The sequence below is a fragment of the Larimichthys crocea genome, chromosome XVI, assembly GCF_000972845.2.
Source record: "Larimichthys crocea isolate SSNF chromosome XVI, L_crocea_2.0, whole genome shotgun sequence".
In the NCBI taxonomy this organism is placed as follows: domain Eukaryota; kingdom Metazoa; phylum Chordata; class Actinopteri; family Sciaenidae; genus Larimichthys; species Larimichthys crocea.
The window spans coordinates 17,170,230-17,196,800 of NC_040026.1; the positions used below are offsets into that span (position 1 = coordinate 17,170,230).

A 26,571-nucleotide genomic window follows, 5' to 3' on the forward strand; every position below is an offset into this window, starting at 1 on the left:
AAGTTTTCCCCACAGGCAGGGAACGTGGCAGCTAAGGTCAGGGGCCCGCCACATCACAGCCCTAAAAATATCCTCCGCATTTGATGCCCGTCACAGAGTGGTTATACAATCTGTGCCCTGACTTGAGCCTGCCAGAATTAAACCTTACCGTGTTCTGCCTCTGAGGACTGCTTCACAACAAGCTGCCAGAATGATGAAAACAAAATTTTCAAGCAGGAAGACGAAGGACTTCAATCTCCCGGTGAGTGGTGTCGGAGATGCATGCGGAAAACAAACAACAAAACTGTACTTTTTTATGATTGTAGAGGGAGAAAAGTGGAAGGGGTAGGAAAAAAAAAAGCGAGCGTGGTATTTCTTTTCCCCCCCTTAAGATAATAAATCATGTGTGAAAGCAAGCCACAGTGAGAAAATGGCTTCTCACAAGTCAAAGACTGGCACCAAGATAAATGTTACAAAAGCAGCAGAAGAATCCAGTCCAGTGGATGAATATGTCACACCTGGGGGCTATGAGCTGGAGAAAATCCTCAACCGTGGGAGTGTGGCTTATACTCATGTCAATGAGGTGTGGCCTAATGTCTACATCGGGGACGAGTAAGTAAAAAAAAAAGTATTAAATGACTAAACTGAATTAAATAATAGAGGATTAAAACGATATTCGCATTGGCTTCTCGTAGGGAGACTGCAAAGGACAAGTATAAACTGAAGAAGTTGGGGATTACGCACATCTTGAACGCAGCAGAGGGGACGTGGAACAACGTGGACACCGGAGCTGGTTACTACAGCGACATGGACGTCGTCTACTATGGCGTGGTGGCAGAAGATGTCGCAACATTTGACCTCAGCCAGTATTTCTTCTCTGCTGCTCAGTTTATTAAAGAAACACTGAGCAATCCTCAGAGTAAGAAGACTCCAGACACTGGGTCACTCCAGACATAAAGCACTTAGTGGTATCTAGTCTTGATAGTTCTAGTTTTAAAGTCCAAGAATAAATATGTGTTGTCAGACCAAAGACGACAGTGTTATTAACCACCTACCCGAATTTGAACAATTGAAAATGTCAACAAGTTTATGAAATTAGGTCTCGAAATCGGCATATGGAGAAGTGGTGGCTCAGGGTGGCTTCGGTGCATCATCGAGCCATTAAAAAAGCATTAAAAACATGTTACTTTTCAATGCTTTAAGAGTCATCTGTTAAATTAAATTAAATGTGATTTACATTATTTATTATGCAGACACTCTTGCCTGTAGGTGCACAGATTTTTAGATATTTGCCTTTAAACTTCAGCCACCGTCCTGGTATATTGGCATGAAAGGAATTTGTGAAGCTCAAAGAAATGAAAAACTACATTTGAGACACTCAATATCAATTCATATTTTTCAGCAACAATGTCCCAGTTTCTAGGGATTATCTTCAGACTTTGCTGTGGACAGATTTCATAGGGACTGTCTGTGGATTATCCAAGAGTCTGTTTTCTCTTCTTTGAGGACCACAAGTGAAATTTGGTGGCAGAAATCCAAAGAATGGATATTTCTAAGCCCAAACTTTCTATATGGTTAGACACCACTTTAAAGTTTAAATATATATATATATATATTTTGAGAGTTTGGTGTAACACACAACTATTTCCTGATTGTGTGGTTCTCCAGATAAACTGCTGGTGCACTGTGTGATGGGAAGGAGTCGTTCCGCCACGCTTTTCCTCGCCTACCTCATGATCTGTGAGAACATGACGGTGGTCGACGCCCTCGAACACGTGAAAAAATGCAGGCGAATCATCCCCAACTGGGGCTTCCTGAAACAGCTAAGAGAGCTGGACATGCACCTCCAGGAGAAAAGGGGAGAGTCTACAGAGCAGAGCTGTTGACTCCGGTCAAGCGTCAAGTCAATGGGGACAAATAAAAGGTCCTTCAAGACAAGTTTCATAGTCATTGCATGTCTTAGTCAAGTACCAAAGCTCAAATCATTCAAGACAAGTCCAGTTTAGGTCTTAGGACCAATGTGCGTAATTTAAGACAACCCCAGGTCAAGTCATAAGTAATTTGGGATAAGTTCAAGATGAGTTCAATCTCAAGTCAAGTCTCAGGTCTATCACAGCAAGTCCTTGAAGAAAGTCCAAGTCTCAAGTAATGTGAGACAAACCAGTCTCAAGTCATTGTGGATGAGTTAAAGCTATGTCTTGAGTCTACAAGTCCAAATGAGATGAATCCCAACCCATTCAATACATGTCCGAGTCCAGTACCAGGTCTATCACAAGTCAAGTCGTTTAAGAAAGGTCCAGTTTAGGTTTTTAGGCCAATGTAGGTCATTTGAGACAACTCCAAGTCACAGTCAAGTCTCAGGTCTACCACGACAAGTCTCAAGCCAAGTTTCAAGTCCTTGAAGACAAGTCCAAGTCTCAAGTCATTGTATTAAAAGCTACGTCTCAGGTCTACATGTCGAAAAAAGCTAGTTGCACGTCAAGATGCCAGTATTTCCTGAATATTACATGGCTTTTGAACATTTTCCCTTTACACCAAATTTTTTTTCAACAACAGAGATAATTAAATATTCAATGTGTGTGGCGAAGCAAAGCCTGTCTATTGTTGTCCCATTTTTTATAAGGTAAAAACCTGAATGTTTTTGCTTTGAGGTTTTGTCTAAAATTCGGAGGGGTGAAATTTCAAGTACATCATCAAGTTTCAGAGCAGGCAAGTCCGAGTCAAGTTTCCTTTTTTTTTTTTTTACTTCATTTTATTTTAAAATACTTTTCTGCAGAGAAAACAGCTGCCTGGATTACCACGAATTTAAAATCTATCATTGCATTTCTCAATTCTGTGACACGCCTCAGGCTGGTAAATGTTTCAAATTAAAAGGAGAACAATCAAATACATGGTCAATCATAATTTATTCTTATGCTAAAATGTACAGCATTTTTAAGTAACTGACAAAAGGAGAAAAGTCATAAATACAAGAATGTCATTCTGTCCGATTTTTGTGCACATAGCCAGGTATTTTCCCCCCTGTTCTTACCAGCAACTCTGTACAGGTACAAAGGCTACAAAAGAGCAATATAAACAAAAACACAAGTACAAGTTGCGTTTTACATGCAATCCATTAGCTTAGTTTGGTCTATTCACAGGCTCTATTCTTCTACACTTCGGTAAAATATAAATCCAACATTTTATAAAGATAGAAAACAAATCTACAGATGGAATGAAAACGTAGCTTTAAAGGCATTATGTAAAATATCAACTTTGGACTAAATTTATATTTTCTTTATTGTTATTCATCGTTATAATCATTTAGTTCTTTTTAAATTCTGCCACACTTCTGGACATTTTGAAATGTTTTAGAACTTTCAGGGTACAAACACTGAGATATGCTTTGTTATTTTGACAGAAATCAGTCTGCTTTATTAAACAGAAAGCTGCCTCAAGGAGATCTGTTACAAAAGACTTCAGAATTATACATACATAGCAATAAAACCTCTCAAACCGAACAGAAAACAGGACTAAGTTTACATTTTTTTACATTATTAGAATTAACAAAATATAGTTTCATCTTTCTCCCCGTGGAGGGAAACCTAATAAAGGCCAGATATCTTTAAAATGGCTTGCTATTAAGCACAACACTTGTACAGTACTACTCAATGCACTGTCACTAACAGAGACTGAAGCATGCTAGTTGTCACTTTACAAAATAAGTACAATAATTTAAATATACAAAGGCATGAGTATAGTACAAACTAATTGTCAGCACTGTTAGACAGGTACACTGAACAGGTTCAAACAGCCACTAACTCCACTTGTAGCAGGCACATTAAATGGCTTCATTTGAGGCTGCTACACGACTGCAAGACCACTGATGAAATCTCTACCTCTGAGCTCTGAACCCGCCTGCTCTAAAGACACATCAGAGACACTAACACTAATTAAATAGATTTTCATCGTAATGATGTAAGGCTTCCCATTTGGAGAAACAAAAATACTTTTTAAACATTAGCATCAAAGTTTTAACTCACTGATGAAAATTTTTGCATTCTTTCCAAGTGCTGCTGCTGGTTTTTAAGTAATAAACAAATAAACAAAACAAACAAAAAAAAAAGACACCAAACAAAGAAAAAAATAAAAATAAAATAAAAAGGCCAGATCAGTGCATCTTTAAACAGCAAAATGCACGTGAGAAGAAGAAAACAGCTCAGTCCTGCGGAGAGTTACCGCCTGATGAAAGGCCCTTTCAGGGACTGCTTGGACATGCCTGTGTTCATGTAACCATGGTGACCAGCTGGAGTGTACACCATGTTGCCATGTGGTGGAGCCTGCATGGGCTGCTGGGGGTATGGCTGTGTTCCCATCATTCCCATCTGCATAGAGTACTGGGGTGACTGGTTCATATAGGCATGGTTGCCATGGTAGCCACTGTTCATCATCGGCTGGCTCATGCTGTAGCCGTTCATGGCGTTGAGGGAGGGCATGTTCATGGAGTTGACATTGTAGGCCGGTGCCGGCATGATGTTCACGCTCATGTTCATGCGCGGCATGGTAGCCAGCGTCCTGGATGGCGCCTGCATGGGCACAGTCTGTGGCTGTCGGGCGTACATCTGCTGCTGGTGGTGTGACAGCGGGGCCGACTTGGAGCGTGCAGAGATGTGACTCTTGGAGGGCATTTGGGGCTGGATCCGCTGCGAGGGCGGGATGCCCATGTTACGCTGCAGCATCATGGGTGGCGGGGAGCTGAGATTTGGGGGCGGGGTCATGGTGGCCTGCACCTGTGGGTTGGAGACTCGATGTGGGGTCTGGGACAAGGAAACCAGGCTGGAGTGCTGGGATGACAGCGAGGGGGTGTTTGCATAAGATGTGATGGGGTGTGAGGCCGAGTGGTTGAAAGGCAGCGAGTGAGGGTGGTCGATGAACGTGTTGGTGAACTGCTGCAGCTTGGCCAGACTGAGACCGGACGACTGAGAGTAGTGCCCGCTGCCGTACTCCCCCTGGTGGTTGATCCTCTCGTAGAGGGCGAAGTTTGGGTTGCCAGACTCGGGGATGTCGGCCAGCTGCATGGTGGTGGTGAAGTTGGAGGGTATGGCACACTGTGCCATGGGCTGCTGCTGGCTGTGCTGACTGTGTTGATTGTGAAGGCTATGCTGAGCGTGCTGATTGTGCTGGCTGAGCTGATTGTGCTGCAGGTGGTGATTGTGGTGGTGACTATGCTGGTTGTGGGGATTGTGTTGACTGTGCTGGCTTAGCTGATTGTGTGGACCGTGCTGATTGTGTTGGCTGTGCTGATTGTGTGGGCCGTGCCTGCTGTGAGAGTTGTGTTGACTGTGTTGGCTGCGCTGGCTGTGTTGACTGTGCTGGCTGTGCTGGCTGTTGCTGGGGGGCCTCTCCACCACCACGCAACCCTGCGGCGACTTGACGTTGCAGTGCGGCGGCGAGCTCAGACTGTTCTGCTGAATCATGCCGCAGCTGCCGGGATTGACGGCAGCCATTTGCTGGCTCACGGCGCAGCTGCTCTGGGCCAGGCCACTAGGGGGGATGCTGCCATAAGAGCAGCTGTTCTGGGAGGGGCCTGCCCCACAGATGCTGCCCCCCATGGTGGAGTCGTAGCTGCTGGGGTTCTCGTAGTTCTCTGTGGTGCTCTCGATGCTGCCCAGATCACTGAAGCCACTGTCCACCACCTGTTGCGAGTGATCCGACACCGACGGCACATCCATCATGGGGCTCGTCTCCATGTTGTGGAGCGAGGGCACGGAGATGGCACTGTGGTCAGGGCTGATCTGAGTGTAGCCGCTCTCCAGGATGGACACAGCCGGGCTGTTGACAGAGCGTACCGACTGGCTGGGATGGGACTGCGCAGAGGAAAGGGGGCTGCTGTGGTCTGACTGGGGGCAGTCATCCAGTGAGGTGAGCTGGGGGCTCTGGGCCACGTGGGTGTAGGTCTGCAAGGTCCTACAGGGCTCCTGGCTCTCCACACAGTCCTGGAAAACACTCTCTCGCTCGGTCTCCTGCGTCAGGGACTGAACAGCTTGGGCCGTCTCTGAGTCAATCTCTGTGCAGAGCGGCGGATCCTCCCTCAGCACGGGACTGAGTGTCGGCCTCTCTGTGGGCTGAGGAGGTTGCTGATCTGGACAAGGACTGGGCGTGCTTTCTTCCTCTGACTCAGAGTCTACAGGGTTATCAGAGTCTACAGCTGCTACTGAAGCGACTGCTACTGCTTCAGTTTGTGGTGTTGCTACTGTTGTTTCCGTCACCGCCTCCTGGATGCTTTCTGCAGCGGTAGCTGGTTCTTCTTCACTGCACGGTACTGTAGAAACCTGCTGACTCAACTCAGAGTCATTGTCTTCTTTTGGATCTAAAAAAGGTGGGGTGCACTCGGGTATTTCTTTCGTACTCTGTTCCAACTCTGCTCTGCTGCTCTCGGGCTCTGCTGTCTTGCTGTGACTGTCATCTTCATCATCCGCATCCTGATCCTCTAACTGAGTTCTCTGCTCGTCCTCCTCCTCGTTGTCATTCTCCAGTGACGCAGCACCCACCGTGCTGTGTTCCACATCTTTGGCTGGGGAGTCCTGCCCGGTTTCACTCTCTTGCTGGTCATCTTCAGGTGGTTCTGGGGAATCACCTCTGTCTTCCGGCCTCGGGGACATGGCGCCAGGAGAGGCGCAGGGCGAGCACACCGGAGATGCCACTGGCGATCCTTCGGGGGAGCTCGACTTCTGGGAGCTGTGATCAACAGGACTCGGGGGCTCAGACGGGAGCCTCTCTAGCGTTATATCTGGACTAGCCGAGCCTCTGCCTGCTTTGCTGCCCTCGTCCGCGCTGACAATATCCTGGTCTGGTTCCTCTTTCGCTTCTTCGGTCTGAATGTGGTGCTGCTCTGCCTCCATTGGGGTTTCAGGGGGTGTGTAGAGGTTGAGCTTGAAGCCCATCTTTCGTTCATTCTTTAGCCTCCATTTGGGAGGGCCACGTTTCACTCCTTTCGGCCAGCCTTTCTTCCGTTTTACTGGACGGGGTCTGCTGGGTCTCTTACAGAGGACGTCAGCTCCTACAGATACAAAACAAAGAGAAAAAACACTGAACGCTTCTGCCAGAGAGACGATCTGCTATGCAACAAAGAAATAATAGTAACAAATATTTCTACATTAACATATTTTGACAGTCAAAATGCAAAAACCTTCATTCCAGTGATCACGATTGTCTTTCTGTGCATTTTTCTCCAGCCTCGGGCGACCTCTCCGGCGTTTCATTGGTGTAATCGGTGTCTTGTCCTCCTGTTCCTCCTCCTCCTCTTCTTCTTCCTCCATCTCGCCCACTCTGCAGGTGCGCTCCAGCAGGGGCATAGGACGCTCATCCTCTGAGTTATCGAACGGCTCGTTCAGCACCTCGGTTGTCTCGGAGATGGTTTCTGTTGTAACGCTGCTGTTTATTCTCTTCCTTTTACGCCCTCTCTTCTTGAGCACAATGGTTCTCTGAAAACGCAAATAAAAAAGGGGAACCATTGAAAAAAAAAGAATAAAACCTCCGCCAGAGAAAAGGAGTTTTGTAAAGACTGGAAACTAGGGCACTCGGTGGATGACCTCCATGAGAATATAGAAGGAATTCATTCAAGCTTTTGTGCTAAATGTAAAAATGTTTAAACCGCACTGTGAGACTAAATGTTTGAGCAATGCAGCCTGGTGTGGAAAACCACAAATGAGACAGGCAGAATAAGCAGAAACCACAGTCTATATTTTACATTCTCCAGTTGTTTCCCACCGGCTGCCTACGGACTCAACCACTCTGCTCTCCGAAATCCTTCACAAGAAGAATGTGAAATCAATACTGTAACTAATGCACTAAATAAACTCCAAGAGCCAGTGTCGTTCCTTTCTGGTTTCCTGGTTTTTTGTTGAATAAGAAAAAAAAAAAAAAAAAGGTCTCCCTGACATCATGCACCCGGCTGTAATATTATCTCCAGCACAAGGGGGCAGTGCCATGTAGACAGAACAGATGTGAGAGGCACAGAGGAGGGCAGTAAATTAACCATGACAATTGACAATAGTACAAGGTTTAGCCTGCACAGTCTCGACACCAACAGTGAAAACACAATCTATTATCTACAGCTGCAGGCACACAGGGAGGCTCCAGATGACAGGAGGAAGCCACTGAACCCTCCACTGAATTCATGAATATTTATCAAACCTACCATCTCACCAGAGTACACAACATGGTCCCTAATGAAGGAAAATATCTAATGATATACATTTAATTCCACTTTGTCCTGGAATAAAACTCCAGATAATCGATGTGATAATCCTGCTCAGGAAAAAAATAAAAAATCGCTGACTTGTGGTGATGCAAAAAAAAGAAGCATGAATCACATCAACAAAGAATAAAAGTCACCTTTCTCTTGGCTGCAAGCATCGCATGGGCTTTTGTTAGGATGGGTGGTGAGCCATCGGAGTCATCATCATCATCGTCATCGTCATCGTCGTCGTCGTCATCAGCTTCGTCATCACTCACTTCCTCCGACTGCTGGATGCGCCTGGTCCAGGACAGCGTGGGGCGGCGTTCGTAGGTCCTGTAGGGAACCTTACAGTGGACCTTCGTGAGAGGTTGCCTGCTACTGTGAGTCATCATGTAACCCTCTCTTTCCTCCTTCTCCCAGCAACTGGCCTGCTCCTTCAGCCGCTCAGCCTGGTAATTAAACAGACAAGACGCATTATCTCTGGGAAAGGCGCACGCACGGCTCCAACATCTGAGCAATGAGGCTAATGGGAAAACAAGAGATCGGAATTAACATCATGACAAATGAATCACTGCAGGTCTCTCCTGATAATAAGAACAGCGTCCTGATTGGATGTCTGCCCGTCATGGAGGGAACATTTCCGTTAAGCAACCGTGGAAAGATTGCATTTCATGGAATATTCAACACTATCAATTATGTAGTGAACTGATTTAGGGCAATTTTGCACAACATTAGATGCCTGCTGACAGTGAGAATGCTTTTCCCTTTAATGGCCTCTATTTGAACTCTCCAGCTAATCAAACAAACATCCAATAATAGCACACTAGGCAAGTGTAAACAAATAACTCGAGTCTCCTGATTGAGCGAGGAAACCTACATCCATCTCTGCCTCCCTCTCCTCCTCAGACAGGACGGCGTTGAGAGTCGTGGAAGGCGTCCAACGCAGGGCGTCGGGGTCTACCTCGTTCCGGCGTGGGTTAGCCCTCAGGCTCTCCATGTGCCTCTGAATCAATCGCTCTCTTCTGATCAACACGATCCTAGGTCACAGTGAGAGAAGCATGTGAGTTCACGTGCGCAAAAGAGTGAAACGCTAGCCAGGCTGGACAGAAGGTAGACAGAAGGTGATGTGTGGTTAAATACGAGCACAAAGACAAGCTCTTTGGGACAGCAGGTGCTCCATGTCCTTGGGGGTGCTTAACCTGACTTACTTCTGTCAATATTCAGCAGCATTAATGGATATGGTGTTAAAAATACCCGCTGGCCTGGATAAGTCAGACAGCATAGAGAAGCGGCAGCACAGGCTGAAGGAGACTGCGGCTCGGAAACTGACCTGCCATCCTGTCTGTCAATCATGCCGAGCTGCTGGAGAGTAGCGGCGATGTCATGTGGACACATCCCAGTGGCCCTGCTTATTCCTTTAACACTGATGTGTTTATCTGGGTGCTTATAAAGGTACTCCAGTATGACACTTTTCCAATATGCCAGGTAGGATAAGCGACCCAGATCTGACAGCGGCTTCTCCGGGGAGCCGGCTTGTCCTTCTTGCCTGGTGAGAAGGTAACCTAAAAAGACAAGATTCAAACAAAAACAAAATGCTTTAGTCAAGCTAGAGGCTGCTGCTAGGTTATTTCAGACTGCGATTCAGTCCCTACGCCCCCTCCCTTATGGATTACATATTCATGTAAGGATGTGACACCAAACCCTGGTTGGGTTTTCACCTTCAAATAGTATAAAGGGAGGCGAGGCAATCAGTTTTCCTCTCCTTCAACCTCTGTCAGAAGCTATGATACATGCTGGCAAGGGCAACAAAGGAGGTTGAAAGAGGGGAGTAAAGAGGAAACAAAGCGACGGAGCGAAACAGAGAAGCAGCTGGATGTCATTGCTCACAAGAGACTGCACTTAGGAGAGATAACGAACAAGAAAAAAACCTAATACTAATATGTATCTGTGTGTAATTAGTTTTATAGCGGCCCTGTCAAGGGTCATCCATTATAGGCGGCATGAAATTAATTAATGCTTTTTAATGTGCACCCACTACCGAGAACCAAACAAGCAAATCTAATCACCAAACAGTGAACACATAATATTCCAGTAATCATGACAATATTCATTACTAGAGCTAAGAAGACGAGCCTGTGATAACAAACACTTAGCGATAAATATTCAAATAAATTAATTGAGAGAAGTCATATTTCATTCCGTGTCATTTTACAAGTACATTATCGTTAATAAACCGATACAAAAGAGCTTCTCTGCGTCCTTTGAATTATGATTTGAAAGAGAACATTTCTCACAAAGGCACCCGCTAATGCACCGCTCTCAGAGCTACCTGAGACAAAGTGTTCCTCTAATACAATCCAATATAACAGAAAATCTTAATCTAAACAACTTTCAGCTCCAAAGCTACATTTTCCAATAAAGCCTTCAAAGAGCTCAGGACTCAGCTGTGTTCAATCTCCCTTAATCCCTGTCTTTGTTATCAGCACACTCTCAATATCACAGATCCTCTTGCATCTCTGTGTCTCAATGGCTCCCAAAGTGAACAGGAAATCAAATGCTCCATTACCGCCCGCCCACCCCGCTCGCTCGCTCCTCTTCCTTCTCTTCATCATACACAAACTCGGCAAAGAGACAACTCTTGAAAAACAATAAAACGCCTATAATGACAAAAACTGTCTGCTTAAACACAGAAATCCACTCAAGGCAGCAACTGTTTTCATAAGTGGACCGCAAGGCTTTAAATATTGTATGTGTTGCATTTACTGGACTGAAATATAAAAGCAGTATCTGCACCTCATCACAAGTCAAGGAGAGAAATGTTGTTTTCATGCAGAGCTTGGGTGAAATATTACTGGCCATCAAATAATATATGCAACCACGTTGCAATGTTTCCCACTCCTAATCTTCTGTGATTGCCTAAGCACTGTACATGAATGCTCTTGATTAGGCTCCTTCAAAGCCTTAACCAAATAACAGCACCTTGCCACAAGCTACAAATTCACCCCTTAATCTGAAAGTGTTTGTAAAGACCAATGAGAGAAAAAAAAAACACTCAGTTCAGTGGTCTAAAAAAGCATTAAGGAACTTACTGAAATCAATAAGGAACCTTCCAAATCCTTGCCTTTGGTACTGAGGCATGATCATTATGCAGGAGACATTGTACTTCTGCTGGCAAAGCTTTTCCTGAGGGAAGGAGAAACAGATCAAGTATGTCAGAGCTCTGCTGAAGCTGGCAATTTACTGCACCTGCCATTGTCCTTGTCTGGGGCTGTGCGTGTGCGCGCGCACACCACACACACAAAGGGCGACGAGTTTTTTCCTAAAAAAGTTCCACTCTTTTCTGAAAAATGGCGACAACAAGCGATAATTATCTTTTTGTCGGTTAATCTGTCAATCCATTTTGGAATATTCAATCATAAAAATGTCCGATAACAGTGAAAAATCTCATCTTAAAACAGCTTTTGTTTGTGTCTGACCAACAAAACCTAAAGATAGTAAAATCAGCAAATCCTCACACGTTATAAGCTGTAACCAACCGAGATTTGGCTTTTCTTTTTCCGATTAATCGACCCATCATCTACTGCGAATAAGTTAAATCCATGTTACAAAAACGGACAAATGACAGTAAAGTCTTTCTGCATCAAGATCATCGTTCAAAAACCATGTGCGGTATTCCTTCATTTCCCATATAATCACTCTGTAATTCTTACCTTGGAGAAATAGCCCACAAGATGACAGCCTTTCTCATCATTCTTTGTAAGTATGTAGAAGAGGAAAGGCTCCACATCATAATACAAGGTCTTGTGATCCAGGAAAAGCTTGGCTAACAGGCAGAGGTTTTGGCAGAATAGTTTGCTGACATTTCCATCAACCTAAACACGGAATAAAAAGAGCAAGAGGACACTGTTCAAACAGTTCCCATTTTTCCCCTCCTCCTCCTCCTCCCAGAACCCATTCAGTGGAATCTCATGCAGCATACAGTTATTTCTTTATTGCCGTAAAGGGAAGCTGACCTCAAATACGGAAAGGTCGTCCTTTCTGTAGATTTCATTGGCTGGCGGGTGGAACCAGCCACACTTCTTTGTGTGTCTCTGGAGAATGTTTTTGCTTCTCATGTACTTCAGACAGAACTCGCACAGATAAAGCTTTTGTAATCTGATGAAGACAAAAGGCAGAACTGTGGTTTGTACTTCAGTGACATTGAAATAAACACTGAAATAAACACTGAAATAAGAAATGTAACTTTACTAACAGAGAAACTTGGCTTTGTTTGTCAAGTTAAAGCAGCGCTACCTTGAATATTCAGGCGGGTAAGGCGACGAGTACCAGGTTTGGATCTCATACTTCCCAAATTCAATGACGGCAGGACATCGCATGGAGTCTGTGTTCATCAGAGATCCAGTTCTCTGTGAAAAGATTCAATAAAAGCAAACGGATAAATGTGGTGACCCAGATAGTTCAACCCTACTTTGTCTCTAATCACGAGTCTATAAAATGGTATTGTGGTTCACAGTTCTCATGTCTAAACAAAGAGACACATGAAATCTGTCACCAGTAAGATCTTAAATACTTAAATAACATATAATCTTTAAGTCCCTGCTGACATCTGGGTTAGTTTCTGATCTCCTAGCTGTCAGAATAGCAATACATTAAAAAATATGGGAGTTTAAATTTATCCCACAGTGCTTTAAAACCTTAAGAGTACATATCGTAAATCAAAGTAATGTGGAGACACTTTTCAAGATATTAAATTTTGTCCTTGTCACCCACCTCTACCCTTAACACATCACTGAAGATGAGGATGATTGGGATAATATTTTGGGAAAGCCAGACTGAGACTGCAAACTCATGCTGCTAATGGAGGCTTAGTGGAAGAACATAATGATTTTTTGTGACTGCAAAATTGAGATTTATACAAAGAGGTTCTCAGGGACGAGACAAATGGCTGCCGTTTGTATGGGATTGTACTTTATTTTGATCATACTGGCAAGATATGAATGAGATAAATGTTTGGATTTGAAGTTGACTTCTGATTTGTTATTGTTATTATAAGAATATGCATGTTTTGTCAACCTTTAACTGCTAAGTTAAGCCTAAAATTCGTCCCAGTTTTCTCACCTGCGTGGCGAGTTCCTGCACATGTGTGAACGTCTCAATGTCCTCCTCTGTGACGTGTTCTCTGGACATGGCCGCGAAGTCGGCTCGGGCCTCCTGCTTCACACGCAGCTCCCCGTTGTGGCCTGTTACAGGCACAATGACACGACATCAACACATCAGATAGCACATCAACTCCGCCTTGTTTGAAGCAGCCGTGGCTGAATAATCTCATAAATGCATTCTATGCAAATGCGCTTATACTGCGAGTGCTGCTGCTGCTGCTGCTGAGCCTGTTTGAGGCTGTGTCTCTGAGGAATTTCATAATGTATCATCTTTGCATGTTTATATGAAAATCCCTAATGTAATGAAGTGAAACTAAATCACTCTAATTGCGTAACTGCTTTCATGTGCTTAGTCATCCACCAAGACAGTTTCCCATGAATGAAGAAGCAGATGCAGTGAAGGAAGCGAGTGTCGACATGAAAAGCAACTGATGTTGGAAAAGCAGGCAGTAATTTTATGAAAGACATCAACACCATGACTTAACCACCAAAACAAAAACCCATTACAAGTGGACGTGATGTGTCATTAACATATTTATGGAAATGTGCTGTTGGGATAAGTAGTGTTTGTGCAGTATATTGTTTAGAGCTGCTTGAAACATATATCCATTTGTTTTTCCTATGTGTTATTTTTTTAAACTGTGACTCCACTCCTGAAGACAGTGAAATGTAAGGGTTACTGCACTCCTGGCTATAATCATCATGTCAGCTCTGAGTCAACTTGGGTGGGTGAATCACTGGGTTGTATGTGTCTAATGACCGCTGGAAGTGAGGTTGAGTGGAGACAGAGATTTCAAGAGTGAGGGTGGGATGAGGAAGAGCGCTGATGTGACTACAGCCTCTACTGGGTAGTGATCACAATGTGCGCACTACTGCAGACGGTCAAGGACAGAGCAAGGAGCAATATGAGGGAGTTAGTGGGCCATGCACTATGACAAAAGCCAACGGGCGAGAGGATGGAAGCCACGTAAACTCCGCAGCCAAGTTAAAACGCAACGAAACTGGGTTAAGAAACTAAAAGAATTCAAATTAGGCAGACGATTAGTAGTCTGTTAGAATGTTGAGGGTGTCTTCTCAAAGAAAAGATTAGCTCTAGTCTGGAAAAAAAATAACTGCGAGTGTCAAGCTTTAAAAAAAAATAAAGAAGAAGCTTAAAGGTGTGGAGACGCAGGTCTTGGCTGGAGTTTCGAGCCTTGCTTACCATGATTATTCTCAGGCTTAATTCTTCCGTCTGTCAAGTCTCCCTTTCCTGGGGAGGGGGCTCCCTTCTGAGGGCTCACTTTATACCTCAGCCTGCCTAGTGTCCTGTGCTTTTTAAGGAAGGGGTTACGTTTGAAATGACTGACCATCTTAAATGGGTGTCCTCTGGGTCGGCCCGGCCCAGCAGATGTGGAGTGTAACCTATTTTTATTAAACTCATTCTTTCCAAGGCGCTGGGGCCCCGTTTTGGACGCATGGGTTGAATCCTGCTTATGGTGCATGCGCTTAGGCGGCGCGTAGCAAGGTAGTCTCTTTTTCCGCGACTGTCCCTGAGTAGTATAAATGTGAGAGAGTCCGTCAAATAGTCCCTTAAGTTGGCTGCTATTGCAGAGACTACTCAGGGAAGGAACACTAGACTGGCTGGAGGAGCTCTGGGGTGAGTTAGCAGAGGTGGAGCTGCTGGACACCTGCGACGGGGGGCTAAGTCCCGGCAACGTGGGAGCGGGAGGAAGTGCAGAGGACGAGGGGGTTATCTTTTGAGTGGCGTCAGCGAAGGCAAACGGCTCTGGTGGCTTGGACAGTTTGGGCAGACCCATGTCTCTACAGCTTAACTGTTTGGCGGGCGACTCTACAGCTACAGCTCGCGAGCGACGGCCCACGGGGGAGGGGGTAAAGAATTTGGAAAGCCCATCGATAAGCCCTTTGGTTTTCTTGTTAACGGTGAGTGTAGCTGGGGTGGAGGTGGGCGTGAGGGGGGGAGTGGTGGTGGGGGTGGAAGTGGTGAATTGGGTGGCGTCGACCGCACAACAGGGGTCTGCAACAGCCAATCTGTCTCTGGCGTCCTTCACAGATGCAGCATGACCAGATGAAGGTGTGGAACAGACGGTAATCTTTTGACCCCTACCAGGTGACCCCCTTCCTCCAAGTGCTACCATGGAGCCGTCACCACTGGTTACAGACCTGCCGAGACAAGAAAAACAAAGTCTATTGTTGAGGATCCGATCTCAGTGCCAAAAGTGGAATGTAAGTACGCTTACTTTACGCTCTTACTCTACTGCATTTATCTGACGTGTACAGTCACTAGTTACAGGCAAAGCATGTGTACAACCGGGCAACAATATTATTAACTTGTTCAATATTAATCTGCGCTGCTTGCTGAATAATACTGAGAACTTCTACTGTGTGCCGGATCTCTTGAATTTAATCTTTATCTCGGCATGAGAAACAAATACTTTTCGGGAACGACTGACACATTTTGGAGCCAAAAAACAAAACAAACAAAGAAACAGGAAAAACCTCTGTGAAGTTAAATTGTGCGGCAGTAAATAAACGATAATTCATTTTTGATGAGAATATTTAGATAGATTTCACTGTTGCTTGTAACGACTTATTGTTTCCTTGGTGTGTTCTCATTCTCTGTAAAGAATAGTTTGAGTGTATTATAGTGTGGGTCTTATTTTACTACCATAATTTGAATCTGTTATGATAATATTTTACACACCAAAGTAGTACCTCAGATGTTTGTAACAGACAATTTGTTAATATCTGATTTTTCAACTACGTCACCATGTCCCCAGATCTTAACAACTCGAAGTACAATGAATACAGCGTTATCACCAATGAGAAGTGTTAATATTCAGATTAGCTCTCACTTACATTCTTTGTTTGAGCTTATTTCTGGGCCTTCCGATTGGCTTTGCATATCGACGTTTGATCTGATCGGCTTTCTTGTGCAGCAGTTTCTTCCCGTTCTCCTTCGGCCTGCAGACTTGGCAGATCCAGGTTCCTGGAGGGTGTCCAAACACAGAGAGTACCGTTTGGGGTGGGTTCATCAATTCAGAGGACATACAGTACATTCATTCGAAACATTTCCTTTAATACCGAAAGCTGGCGAGAATCCCGCCAGCTCAAAATGACAATCAATTACTCAGCACAAAGCGAAAATCCATAAGAAAAACATTGGGTCAATTCTCTGTCCAGTGAAATAGACTTCGTGTCAGCTTGTTGAGCAGAGCTATGTGACTTGTATGAATTGCCTGCCAAATGTCCTACTACAGTACGTGCACCATCATTACAAGCCTCGCTGTAGGGTCAGTACTGTAATCCAGAGATAGGAAATCTCCCCGGGGATGCTGAAATAATTTGATATGCATGCAAAGCTCCTAATAAGCCACCACTGCCTCTGTGTGTGCTGAGTGACAGCCCCATACGGCCGTCTGTGAAGAAAAGGCTTTGAAATGACAGCAGAGAGGGAAACAGAGAAGCCAGACAGTGTAAACACCTCACCTTTTGGCATTCTTGAAAGCGGCGGGTCGCAGCATTCCATGTGAAAGCCCCGATCACATGAATCGCAGAATAGCATCTCATCCTGAAAGGGAACAGCAGGCATGTGTAAAGGATGTCCCTGTTGCATACATGTAACACCTCCAGTCATTTAAAGTCTTTTGGAAAAATAAGCCCAATCGTGCACAAGAGAGGCTTTTACAAATCTGAGGGAAAACCAACAAATCCTCAGGGATGCACAAAATGAGATCTACCTCCGAGCCAACAACACTGAAAACGGTGTGTGTTAAGACGTATGTAACATTATACTTACAGCATTTTTCCCCTGTATTCGACAGGAGCTGCAGGTTTTGCATTCAATACACTGCCATCGTAATCTCTTCACATTTGAGGTTAATTCGGGTGAAAACTTCAGACATGACGGATGCCCTTTAGGAGCAATCGAAAATGCAGATTAGCACACCACATTTTTAACCAGCGTTGACTGTGTCACAGAGCCAGAGATAAGGCTTTTTCCATTTATTCGCACAGTAAGGTTAAATATTAACGTATTACCTCATCAAAAACAATGGTGTGCCTGTATGTCCACAACACTTTTTTTTCCCCCCTCCTGCCACAAGTTGTGTCTAAAAACAGTATGATCAAAACATCTGAGCCGCTAATTACAGATAATTTGATCCTAATGAGGCAGAAACGGTAGCAGCACTCATTCTAATGGAAGCCGATCCATGAAAGTCATGTAAAAGCTTGCCTTCTCCCTCACCCGGCTCCCTCTTATGGTTGTAAAACAGCTGTTTTACAGTGAGAGCACAATTTGTGTACACTACGAGCGGTTAATGAAAACCACCTCGACGCTACTTAGTCAAATTTGAGCTATAAAAATGTCACCGGGAGAACAATTCCTTACGGCATTTAAAATAATTGTTCAAACATAAATGACTCCTTTGCAGAGGTAATTTTATGGGGGGTTGGCAGTTTTGTCTGGAACAAAAGACCAGTAAAGGAAATGCCACCAATCTGCAGCGGGAAAAGGTTTGATCTTTGATCCGCCGTGCCTGCTGTGCTCTATAAGAAGGATCTGAATCGAGGGAGAATGACTTGGGAGATTTGAGATTCTAACAGTCACTTATGGAACATCTGCCCTTCTTGAGCCCGCTGAGGGTTTGCAAGCAATTTGGATCCCTCCAGCCACTCAATTTGAACATTGTTCTTCCATTAAATTCCTTAAAGGGAAGTGAAAAATGTGCGGCAGGAATGTGACATCTGCCCAACTGATGCTGTGAACCGCTGCTGCAAAGGGTGATAAGATGGCTTTGATAGCTCTGGTTATATAAGGCGATGGCAGGTAATTTGGCAAATCAATGAGGAGGAATGCTTTGTGTAAATATTGGATTTTTCTGTGTAGCCAAGTATAAAGATTTTTTTTTTTTTTTTAGGTATTCCCGGCATAAACACTTTCATCTACTTATAAACATTTGGCAAACTGAATTTGTAGAAAATGCACCGTATCATGCCATAAATCTAACTAACATGCTTAAGTTACAATCTCTCACTAACACAGCGGAATAATTCACAATTATTGTCAACTTTTACAGCTTGTGTGGTCCAAATGAATGCTTCCCAGCAAACTTAAGTTAAAAACTAGCAAGATTTTGTTCCACACATTGCATAGAAGACACATTTTATTTAATTTACATGATACTTTGCATATATATGCCATATTGTGATATATGTAATAGCTATTCTTCTAAATATTGCATTGATTTTGATCATACTGTCCACCACTCTTCCTGTCTGCTTGTGAGTCTTTGCTAACATACACATACTACACTTGTGTATAGAGTACAGGATGTTATATCTTGTGAGAACATCCAAAAACCGAAGGCGACTTACCACTGCTCCCACAGTCTGCACATGACAGCAGCTCTTCTGGCCGCTTGTCCCGATTTGACTCTTTCGTTCCGAGACAGAAACTGCATATTGGGATCGGGTCAACCCGGAGCTGGATAGGAAACACAAACAGAAACAAACTGTTTAAGAAACAGGGCACCGGGCTGTGTATCAAGTGCTTCAAAGCTGGCTTGTTCTCAGACATATTATCCTGTCAGGATTTTTATTTTCAATTTTCATATTGCTGGGTAAAGCACGATGATAAAAAAACAGTGTGGGATTTAATGAAATAGCCAGAAAAGTATGAAGTAGAAGCAAAAGCTCGGAGAATGAAAAAACAGAGTTGACTTCTCACAGACTAGGAATGAATAATAAATGAGTGTCATCCTTAGAGATATGCTGCGTTTGAGATCCACCTCCTTTATCCATTACATCTGAATGGGTAAGTGATCTTAGTAATCATAGTTTAAGGGCTTAATCCAATTCTTAAAGCTTGCACTCCAGTCTGAAAGGATTAACCAGCATGTAATCAAATTACCTCAATAATAAAACATGCTCTCATTGTTACTGCCGTGATCCACTGTAAATGTTGCAAGTCGCAGAACAAACACTCATTTAAGGGCTTACGGTTAAGTTCAGAAGAAGTAAAATATGAGCTCAAGGTTTAAGAGGATTTCCCCATTGATCACTCACAATGAAGAGAGGCTGACTTCACAGTGGAAAAAACTGGGGAAGACTTCAGTGTCGTCTCTACGTGAAGCAGCCAGTCAAAACATAACCAATCTTAGGCTGAAATCATGACCAGACTAAACTCAGACTGACGCAATTTGGCTTTCATAAGGTGTCCCTTAAAATATGAGATCATATACACAAGCCTCTGGAGGAGCATCAAACAAACTGCTGCCTCCTTCTCTTCTCTGCTTGAGAGGAAGTTCTTAACGGAAAATAACACTCACAGGGTGTGACCATAAATAACCCACCTCATCATCAGTTTACACACTAAGGCCTCGTCAATTGACTGGAGCTTTGAAGGGCACTCTAGGGATGCCCATAATTAGTTCCTGGTTTTTCGATGACGCAGATCGGCGTCCTGACCTCAACAAAATTTGCGACCTCCAGATCTCTATTGGTCGTGACCTCCTCCTGACCTACAGCTGAATTAAAGGAGATCTTGTTTTTGTGTTTTTGTCCGTCAACAAACACAAGACAGGAGCATCCTTTTTCGACCTGCCACACCGTCTAAATGAACCCCAGGGGGAAATGCAGCGAGAATACAGCGGGGATTTGGTCATTGTTCCTGGCTGTTGTATCAATTAGTTGTTACGGTGAGGGGGAAGCAGTTTACTGCCACATCAATGATTACTCTATTTTCCAACCTGCCAGGTCAATATTTGAAAGCAGGCTACTGGCATTAGGGGCTGACTGCTGCTCACACAGCTGTGATTATGGACATAAAAACATTGAAATGCTATTATGTGATGAGGCTGCACATGTAGGATCTAACACTGTAACTCAGAGGTAATAAGGGACTTTTATATTGTCTAAAATACAACTGGAGTCTTGTTGAACAGTCCTGGTCATAAGTATTCTTCAAGTTTGCAACTAGTACTGAAACACAGCAAAGTGCAGACAAAGTTTATCGCTGAAAATATGGTTTGAGAAAGCATCAGTCATCTAGGTCATTTATCAAGCTACACTGCCAAACATTCTCTGGTTTCAGTTTGATTTCTCTGTTTTATATTATTGTAAATCGAGTATCTTTTGGGTTTCAGACTCTTGGTCAGGCAACAAAACCAAATTAAAACCATCCTTAGTTGCAGCCCTACATAAAACCCTGATGTTTTGTTAACTGAGCTGCACAAAGTCTGTCAATTCAGGTCTCAAAGTTCCAATCACTCAGCGCAGAAACCTAAAAAATATTATCCTTGATCATAAGCCATCTAAAAAGATGTGACCAAAGGCGTTTGGAAACAAGTCCTCACTGTTGTGATTACTAAAAGAGTTATTACTTCATGTACAAAAAGAGTCATTTTTAGTGTGCTGCCTGCAGAGATTAACTGAAATCACTAAGTAAACAATTCAGTTAACAGGCCTTAAAACTCTCTAAAAAACTGGTTAGGGGCTGACAAACATCATAAATATGACTTCTGCAAGAAACATGTCGATACAAGCCGGAAGAACTAATGTAAAGTTGAACATTAATAAGACATCGGTGCTAATATGCAGCCCGTGCATGCTGCTGATGAAAAACTCAGAGCTTTTTTAATAAGTCTTCACTTCATAACATAAGTCTCCGCTGACTTGAGCTATGAAGTCTAATCCAGGAACTGGAGAATTAATTTCCATCAGGAATATTCTTAGGCCTGGTGATCAAAACCGATAGTAATTTGCAATCTGCACAGCAGAAAAATGCAAAAAAACAGAGAAACAAACACAGCTGAAGAGATGCTGATGATTTACTTGGGGATTCTAAATTAAGTACATTACAGGAAATTATGCTGCTTCAAAAGAGCAGGCTGTCCTGAGTGAGGGGGTGGGGTCCTATTAGAAAACTGCTGGTAGAGAAAGAGAGCGAGAGAGAGCTCAAGTGGTTGCATAACGCAGCAGGGAAAAAAAAAAAAAAACTCTCATTCCTTGCCTTTGTTCCTGCCAGAGTCTCTTCAGAATCTAATAAACTCTAAACCAAGACTGCTCTTTTTTTTTTTTTACCTCAAAGTATCTCTTATTCTCAACACACACACACACATGCGCACACACACACTCGTTCTTCAACAACCGAACAGGCAGAGCTGTCTCATCCTTTGAAGTGAACGGTAAACCTGGACTGGGCTAGGTGATGTCATCAGGCCGGGAGCAATAGGTTGAAATGTTCCAAATGGAAAACAGCAGGCCTTCCTCAGCTATGAGAACCATCGCAGGACACTGTGTCTCTAAACAGTTCTCAGTTTCACTTTTGGCCTGACCACAGACACAGTCACAGTTGTGGCTGCAGTATCAAGGTGTCACTTCCTGATTATTCACTGTGAAACTGGTGGGGGAGCAGGGTGACATCTCTATAGCTTGATGCTGCTAGCCGCTTCAGCTGCATAACTTGTGCATAAACTATTAGACCGCACTTCATCTTGATAAGCCTCAACACACGATCTGCAGAAAAAAAAAGGAGAAAAAAAAAAGCCTTTCACAACAAACTATCTAGATGACTGTACAACTGTGCATGTCAGGGCCGCACAATAAAAAACATTTTCCATTAAACCACCTTCCGGTGCTTCACGGTGTCTTAAAATTGCAACGCAAGAACGAAAGTGCTGTCCTTTTTACAACCATTTGACTGCAGTGTGTGTTATAGCTAAGCACCAGTAATAGAGATACAATCCATGCAAACTAGATACCACCCCTGAGGTACCAAAAGCAGCAGAAGCAATGCAACCTGGAAGTTTGTTTATATGGTTTTATTTCCTCTCTGGGGCATCTCAGTTAGCTCAAAGGTCATAATAACTGCATGCTACTTCAGCTGCCATTTCTCTGCACTATTCATGAAGACTAGTTTATGCTCATTACCAATAAAATATCCCAATGCTCTGCTTCTCACAAGACAGCCAGCCACATCCCCTAAGGTCATTAGGCTAGAGTTACATAACCTGTGGAAAGCCTACAGCAGAATGCCTACCACACACTGTCAGCATGACTTTCTGATTATCCAAGCTCTCTTATTATGGAGACCAAAAGCAACACAGCCCCATAAGGACACACTCTAGATGGCGTTGTTTCAGACACACCAAGACAGAGTCCCAAAGATTAAGACCACAATCGTAAAATTTCGATCACGCAAATTGTGCTCAGTGGTGGCCCAAACTTTCCCATCCTCCATGCTAATGATATCATGGAAATGCCACCATTAAACTCCCAAGAAAAGTCTTTAGCTCTTGCAAAACAAAGCCACACTCCAAGTTAGAGATGGGTAAGAAGGTTGGGATCAATCAGCCTTCATATTTAGCATTAATAAGATTATTTTACTATTGTGGTCATTCCTTTAGGGCGACACCAGCGTATGACAGTCCAAAGTCCAGGGTAACATGGGGATAAAGCATGAAAAGAGTGAGAACGCAGATGCCGAGGTGTGTATACCTGGTCTTGCTCATGAGGGAGGAGTGTCACTGACGACAGGACCAAGGGGGAAGCACCTGGACACCTGGAGCCTCTTCCCTCTGCACTGCCATGGCTGAGCTTATACCGCGGGCCATTTTTTAACAACCTGCCGTTGTTAACCGACCGCTTGGCCGCCAGCCGTAACCTCTGTCGGAAAGCAGGGTTATCAACAATGTTTGAGAGGTCATCCTGGTTCCTCAGATACCTCTCGATGTTCTTTAGTGAGGAGCCATGGGTATCATCCAGGCCCTCGATGGCCCTCTTAAGTATTTTATTCCAATCAATATGGCGCAGATCGCTTGAATTCCATATAGATTCCTTTGATGGCACAGATACATTTGCAGGCGGGATTGATCCAACTCTCCCGGGATTTCCTGGGTCCTTGTAGGAGGCGCTCCCCTTATTTGTAACCTTGAGAATAGAGCCATCATGAACACTTAATTCCAACTGCTCAAGGACGGTCTTCTTGTCCAGTCCATGCGATGTGGCCACTGCATGACATATTCTCTCCTCTGAGGGCCTCTGCTTTTGCCTTTTGATTTTCTGTATTGCTTCAAGAATCCACTCCGTGTACAGAGGGTTTGCAAGTTTTACCATGGTTGAACAATTAGACTCACAAAAATGTGATCCATACAGATTCCCCCTTTCTGCTGCTGAACACTGGATACATCCACATCCTTAACAAGATCAAAAAAAAGTTATGTTCCACACACCAGCATCCGCATATTTCTTCTCAATCCTGGGTATCTGACATTGAACTTCAGGAAAAGTTGGCACGAGTAAATTCCACAATGGTAGCTGACCAGGAGCTTTTATTTATTCAATCCCAGATCAAATCTATAAAAAAAAAGAAAAAAGAAACAAATGGGTCAAATGCATTTGTAAATTACAACCTCCACTGTAATTACTAGTCATTTCCTCTTATTCACATTGTATAAACTAGCTTCTAGCATGTTTGACTTATATAGAGAGAGGCTAGAGGAATGCAGGACTTTAAAGATGTGTTAAAACATGAGAAACAGATGGATAAAAACAGATGCAGGAGCTGTCATAGTTGCTAAAGAAATTCGAGTGACTTAATCCATGTTCTGACAACATAATCCACACACCAAACCAGATGTCCATTTAAAAACAAAAAACAAAAAAAAAAACTTTTCAGACATGATAAAGCTAACGTTAACTGTAAACTTCTACCGAGTTCTTGAAACAATCTATATATATTAAAAAAAAAAAAAAAAAACAGTCGACGTTTAAAATGTGTCGACATGGAAAACAACGTCACCGTAACATTTTCTGTTATACACACATAAACACGAGTTGATTTAAAAAAAAACATTAAAAAAAAAAGACGTTATACGTTTTTTTAAGTTTAACCGTTAGTTGTCCGCACGCGACTTTTGACAGCTCGACGTCCCGAGCTCAACGACTCCCAACTGATCACACGGCGCGAGCGTTAATGACAGATGTATATCAATGCCCTCACTTCCTTTTTGACAGCTGCCGTTAGACGTTTTCTTAAAAAAAAAAAAAAAATTATAAAAAAATAAATAAAAATCGTACGTGTTCAAAAACCCCACCGGAGCCGTTACACGAAAAGACAACAACATAACTAAACGTTAACACCTAGAGTTGTGTTCCGCTGAGTTGAGCAGATAAATGACAGTGTTGCCAGCATTACTGATGTCACCTAAACAGTCGCCATTTTGTTACAATGTTGTAGTTTACATGAATCCGACATGACGCTGATTACAATCCAATGGAGTCTCATTAAACCTTACCTACACTAATGTGCCCTCCCTAGCAACTTCAATATTGGCTGTAAAGACAAGATCCGATTTCTGGTTTGATAAAGCACATGTCAATCTTTATGTATGAGCTCACTCTAAGAGGCACGGCACTGGCTGTATGATCTGTCACTTCACTCAATTACCCGCCTCTTAAGGTGCTTCAGTGATGAATCGATATCATTTACCTCCAACACTCGTAATATTTGAACTTAAAGCTCTAACTGCGGCTACGGGACATTATTAACTTTAAGTACACCATAACGAGCGTTAACTGTCTGGGTAACAATTAAACGAGATGAATATTTAACCTCATTTGCAAAGCGTTTAACACCGGCCCACCTTTACTTAGATTCCTCCTTGAAACAGTTGGTTACACTTGAAAGTGATTTGGAACATTTTAGACTTTAATTGGCTGTTTGTTAAATCTATCATTTCTTTGCATTTAATAAAAAAAATAAAAACATGCAAAGGCTCAAGCGTTTGATTTAAAGTAAAAACACATTTCATTTATATATATATGTTTGTTATATCATCCCAGGTAGCATATCAAAGATTCCTCCTGCAGGCTAAAATGTGTCTAAGCTATCGCCTTTTTTTTTTTTTTTTTTTTTTTACCCCCTCCTTCTTTATCTTCCTCCACCTTTTTTCTCCTCCTCATTATTTCCCCGAGAGGAGCCGTTAATTCTCCTGATATTTAACATTTTAAACTTACGTTAAATTGAGAGCGATAAATAAACGAGCTACCAAAAGTATGTTTTTTTTTCCTCCTCTCTCTCTCTCTCCTTGCTCGCTTCGTCTTGCCAACGAAAATTATTAACGTCCTGTGTATGTGTGTGTGTGTTTCGCTGTGCAATGATGGCATGACCCTCTTTTATCACCATTAACTATCAAATATCTCCCTATGAGGGGGAAAATAGTGAGCCCTGGAGAGAAAAGAGACGTTCAGAGGGGAATACAAGTTAACACGACTGCTGGGAGAGTAGCTCCTTCATCACTGCTTCTCAATTATGTATCGCTAGTTTTTTTAGCTCCCCCATTTCTCTCAGCTTCAGCTCCGCTCTCGTTTTCCATATTTTTAGGAAAATTATACACGCCTTTTTTTATTTCTCTCTGGATGGATTTTTATTTTTTTTACCACCAAGGCGGTTTTTTGTTACGTTACACAAACAGCCCTTACCTATGTAATCTACCACCACCAACACCAACGCCGTGGGCGAGAAGACACAACAAATTAACGAGCAAGTTTCATGCAAGGATGAACGTATAACTAGTATGAAAGAAGGAAAGGAAGAGAGAGGGAAAGGAGGAAAGAGGAAAAGAAAAAGGAAAAGGAAAAAAAAAACGAGGGCACACACAGGCTACCGTAAATATTTGCTGGTAGTTTACCTCTTCAAGTTTTTCCCCCCCTCGGATACTCCTCTTCATTATCGGGGAAACGTCGATGGATAAATGTGCGGCGACATATCCGAGCGATTTCGTGGGATTTGATCTCTTTTTAAAACGAAGGCTGAAAAGCTTGCGCCGAGACATGGAGAGGACCTGATAACAACTAATTGAAAGGTTAATCTACATAGCAGCCTGTGACAAAGTGGTACCCTCCCCCTTCTTCTTCTTCCACTGTAGACATCCCTACTTCAGTGTAGTGGAGCGGACCGTCGCCCCTTTAGTGCGCTCCTACAATGATATTGTCAATTTCACTTTTTCCCCCCTCCATCAACATGTCCAGTGATGAGCCAAGAGAAACATTTTTTTTTTTACACTTACACATATCTGCTGAATTAGTCTCGGTAGGGTACATAACACTTTTATGTCTATTAACCTTTATTCCCTATGGGCATCGTCTGCTTAAATGTGATTGATTTTGACATAAACACATAAATCCAGCTTTTATTTTGAAAAAAGAAAA

At 43.2% G+C, this 26,571-nt stretch overlaps 2 protein-coding genes across 6 annotated transcripts in view; one reads left to right on the forward strand and one right to left on the reverse strand.

Annotated features, from left to right (window-relative positions):
• Window positions 1–3,419, forward strand: dusp29 (dual specificity phosphatase 29). The gene is made up of 4 exons (XM_019259518.2): window positions 1–241; window positions 372–591; window positions 675–898; window positions 1,648–3,419. Exons 2-4 carry the CDS (start codon window positions 410–412, stop codon window positions 1,863–1,865), a joined length of 624 nt encoding a protein of 207 aa, XP_019115063.2. The 5' UTR covers window positions 1–241; window positions 372–409; the 3' UTR covers window positions 1,866–3,419.
• The window catches only part of kat6b (K(lysine) acetyltransferase 6B), a 23,995-nt gene continuing 292 nt past the window's right edge, over window positions 2,869–26,571 (reverse strand). The window contains exons 1-17 of one of the 5 annotated variants that reach the window (XM_010746061.3): window positions 26,052–26,420; window positions 22,858–23,715; window positions 18,736–18,844; window positions 17,156–17,271; window positions 16,846–16,927; window positions 16,216–16,345; window positions 14,561–15,519; window positions 13,319–13,440; window positions 12,494–12,606; window positions 12,214–12,355; window positions 11,911–12,072; window positions 11,290–11,383; window positions 9,531–9,762; window positions 9,078–9,237; window positions 8,356–8,649; window positions 7,148–7,442; window positions 2,869–7,018 (exon numbers count right to left, since the gene is read on the reverse strand). In XM_010746061.3, the coding sequence (XP_010744363.3) occupies window positions 4,194–7,018; window positions 7,148–7,442; window positions 8,356–8,649; window positions 9,078–9,237; window positions 9,531–9,762; window positions 11,290–11,383; window positions 11,911–12,072; window positions 12,214–12,355; window positions 12,494–12,606; window positions 13,319–13,440; window positions 14,561–15,519; window positions 16,216–16,345; window positions 16,846–16,927; window positions 17,156–17,271; window positions 18,736–18,844; window positions 22,858–23,475 (6,453 nt within the window). In that variant the 5' untranslated portion in view covers window positions 23,476–23,715; window positions 26,052–26,420 and the 3' untranslated portion in view covers window positions 2,869–4,193. Of the gene's footprint in view, window positions 7,019–7,147; window positions 7,443–8,355; window positions 8,650–9,077; window positions 9,238–9,530; window positions 9,763–11,289; window positions 11,384–11,910; window positions 12,073–12,213; window positions 12,356–12,493; window positions 12,607–13,318; window positions 13,441–14,560; window positions 15,520–16,215; window positions 16,346–16,845; window positions 16,928–17,155; window positions 17,272–18,735; window positions 18,845–22,857; window positions 23,716–24,235; window positions 24,317–24,501; window positions 24,651–26,051; window positions 26,421–26,571 lie in introns of those variants that run through there. The other 4 variants (XM_019259516.2, XM_010745987.3, XM_010746138.3 and 1 more) reach the window with 4 other exon arrangements.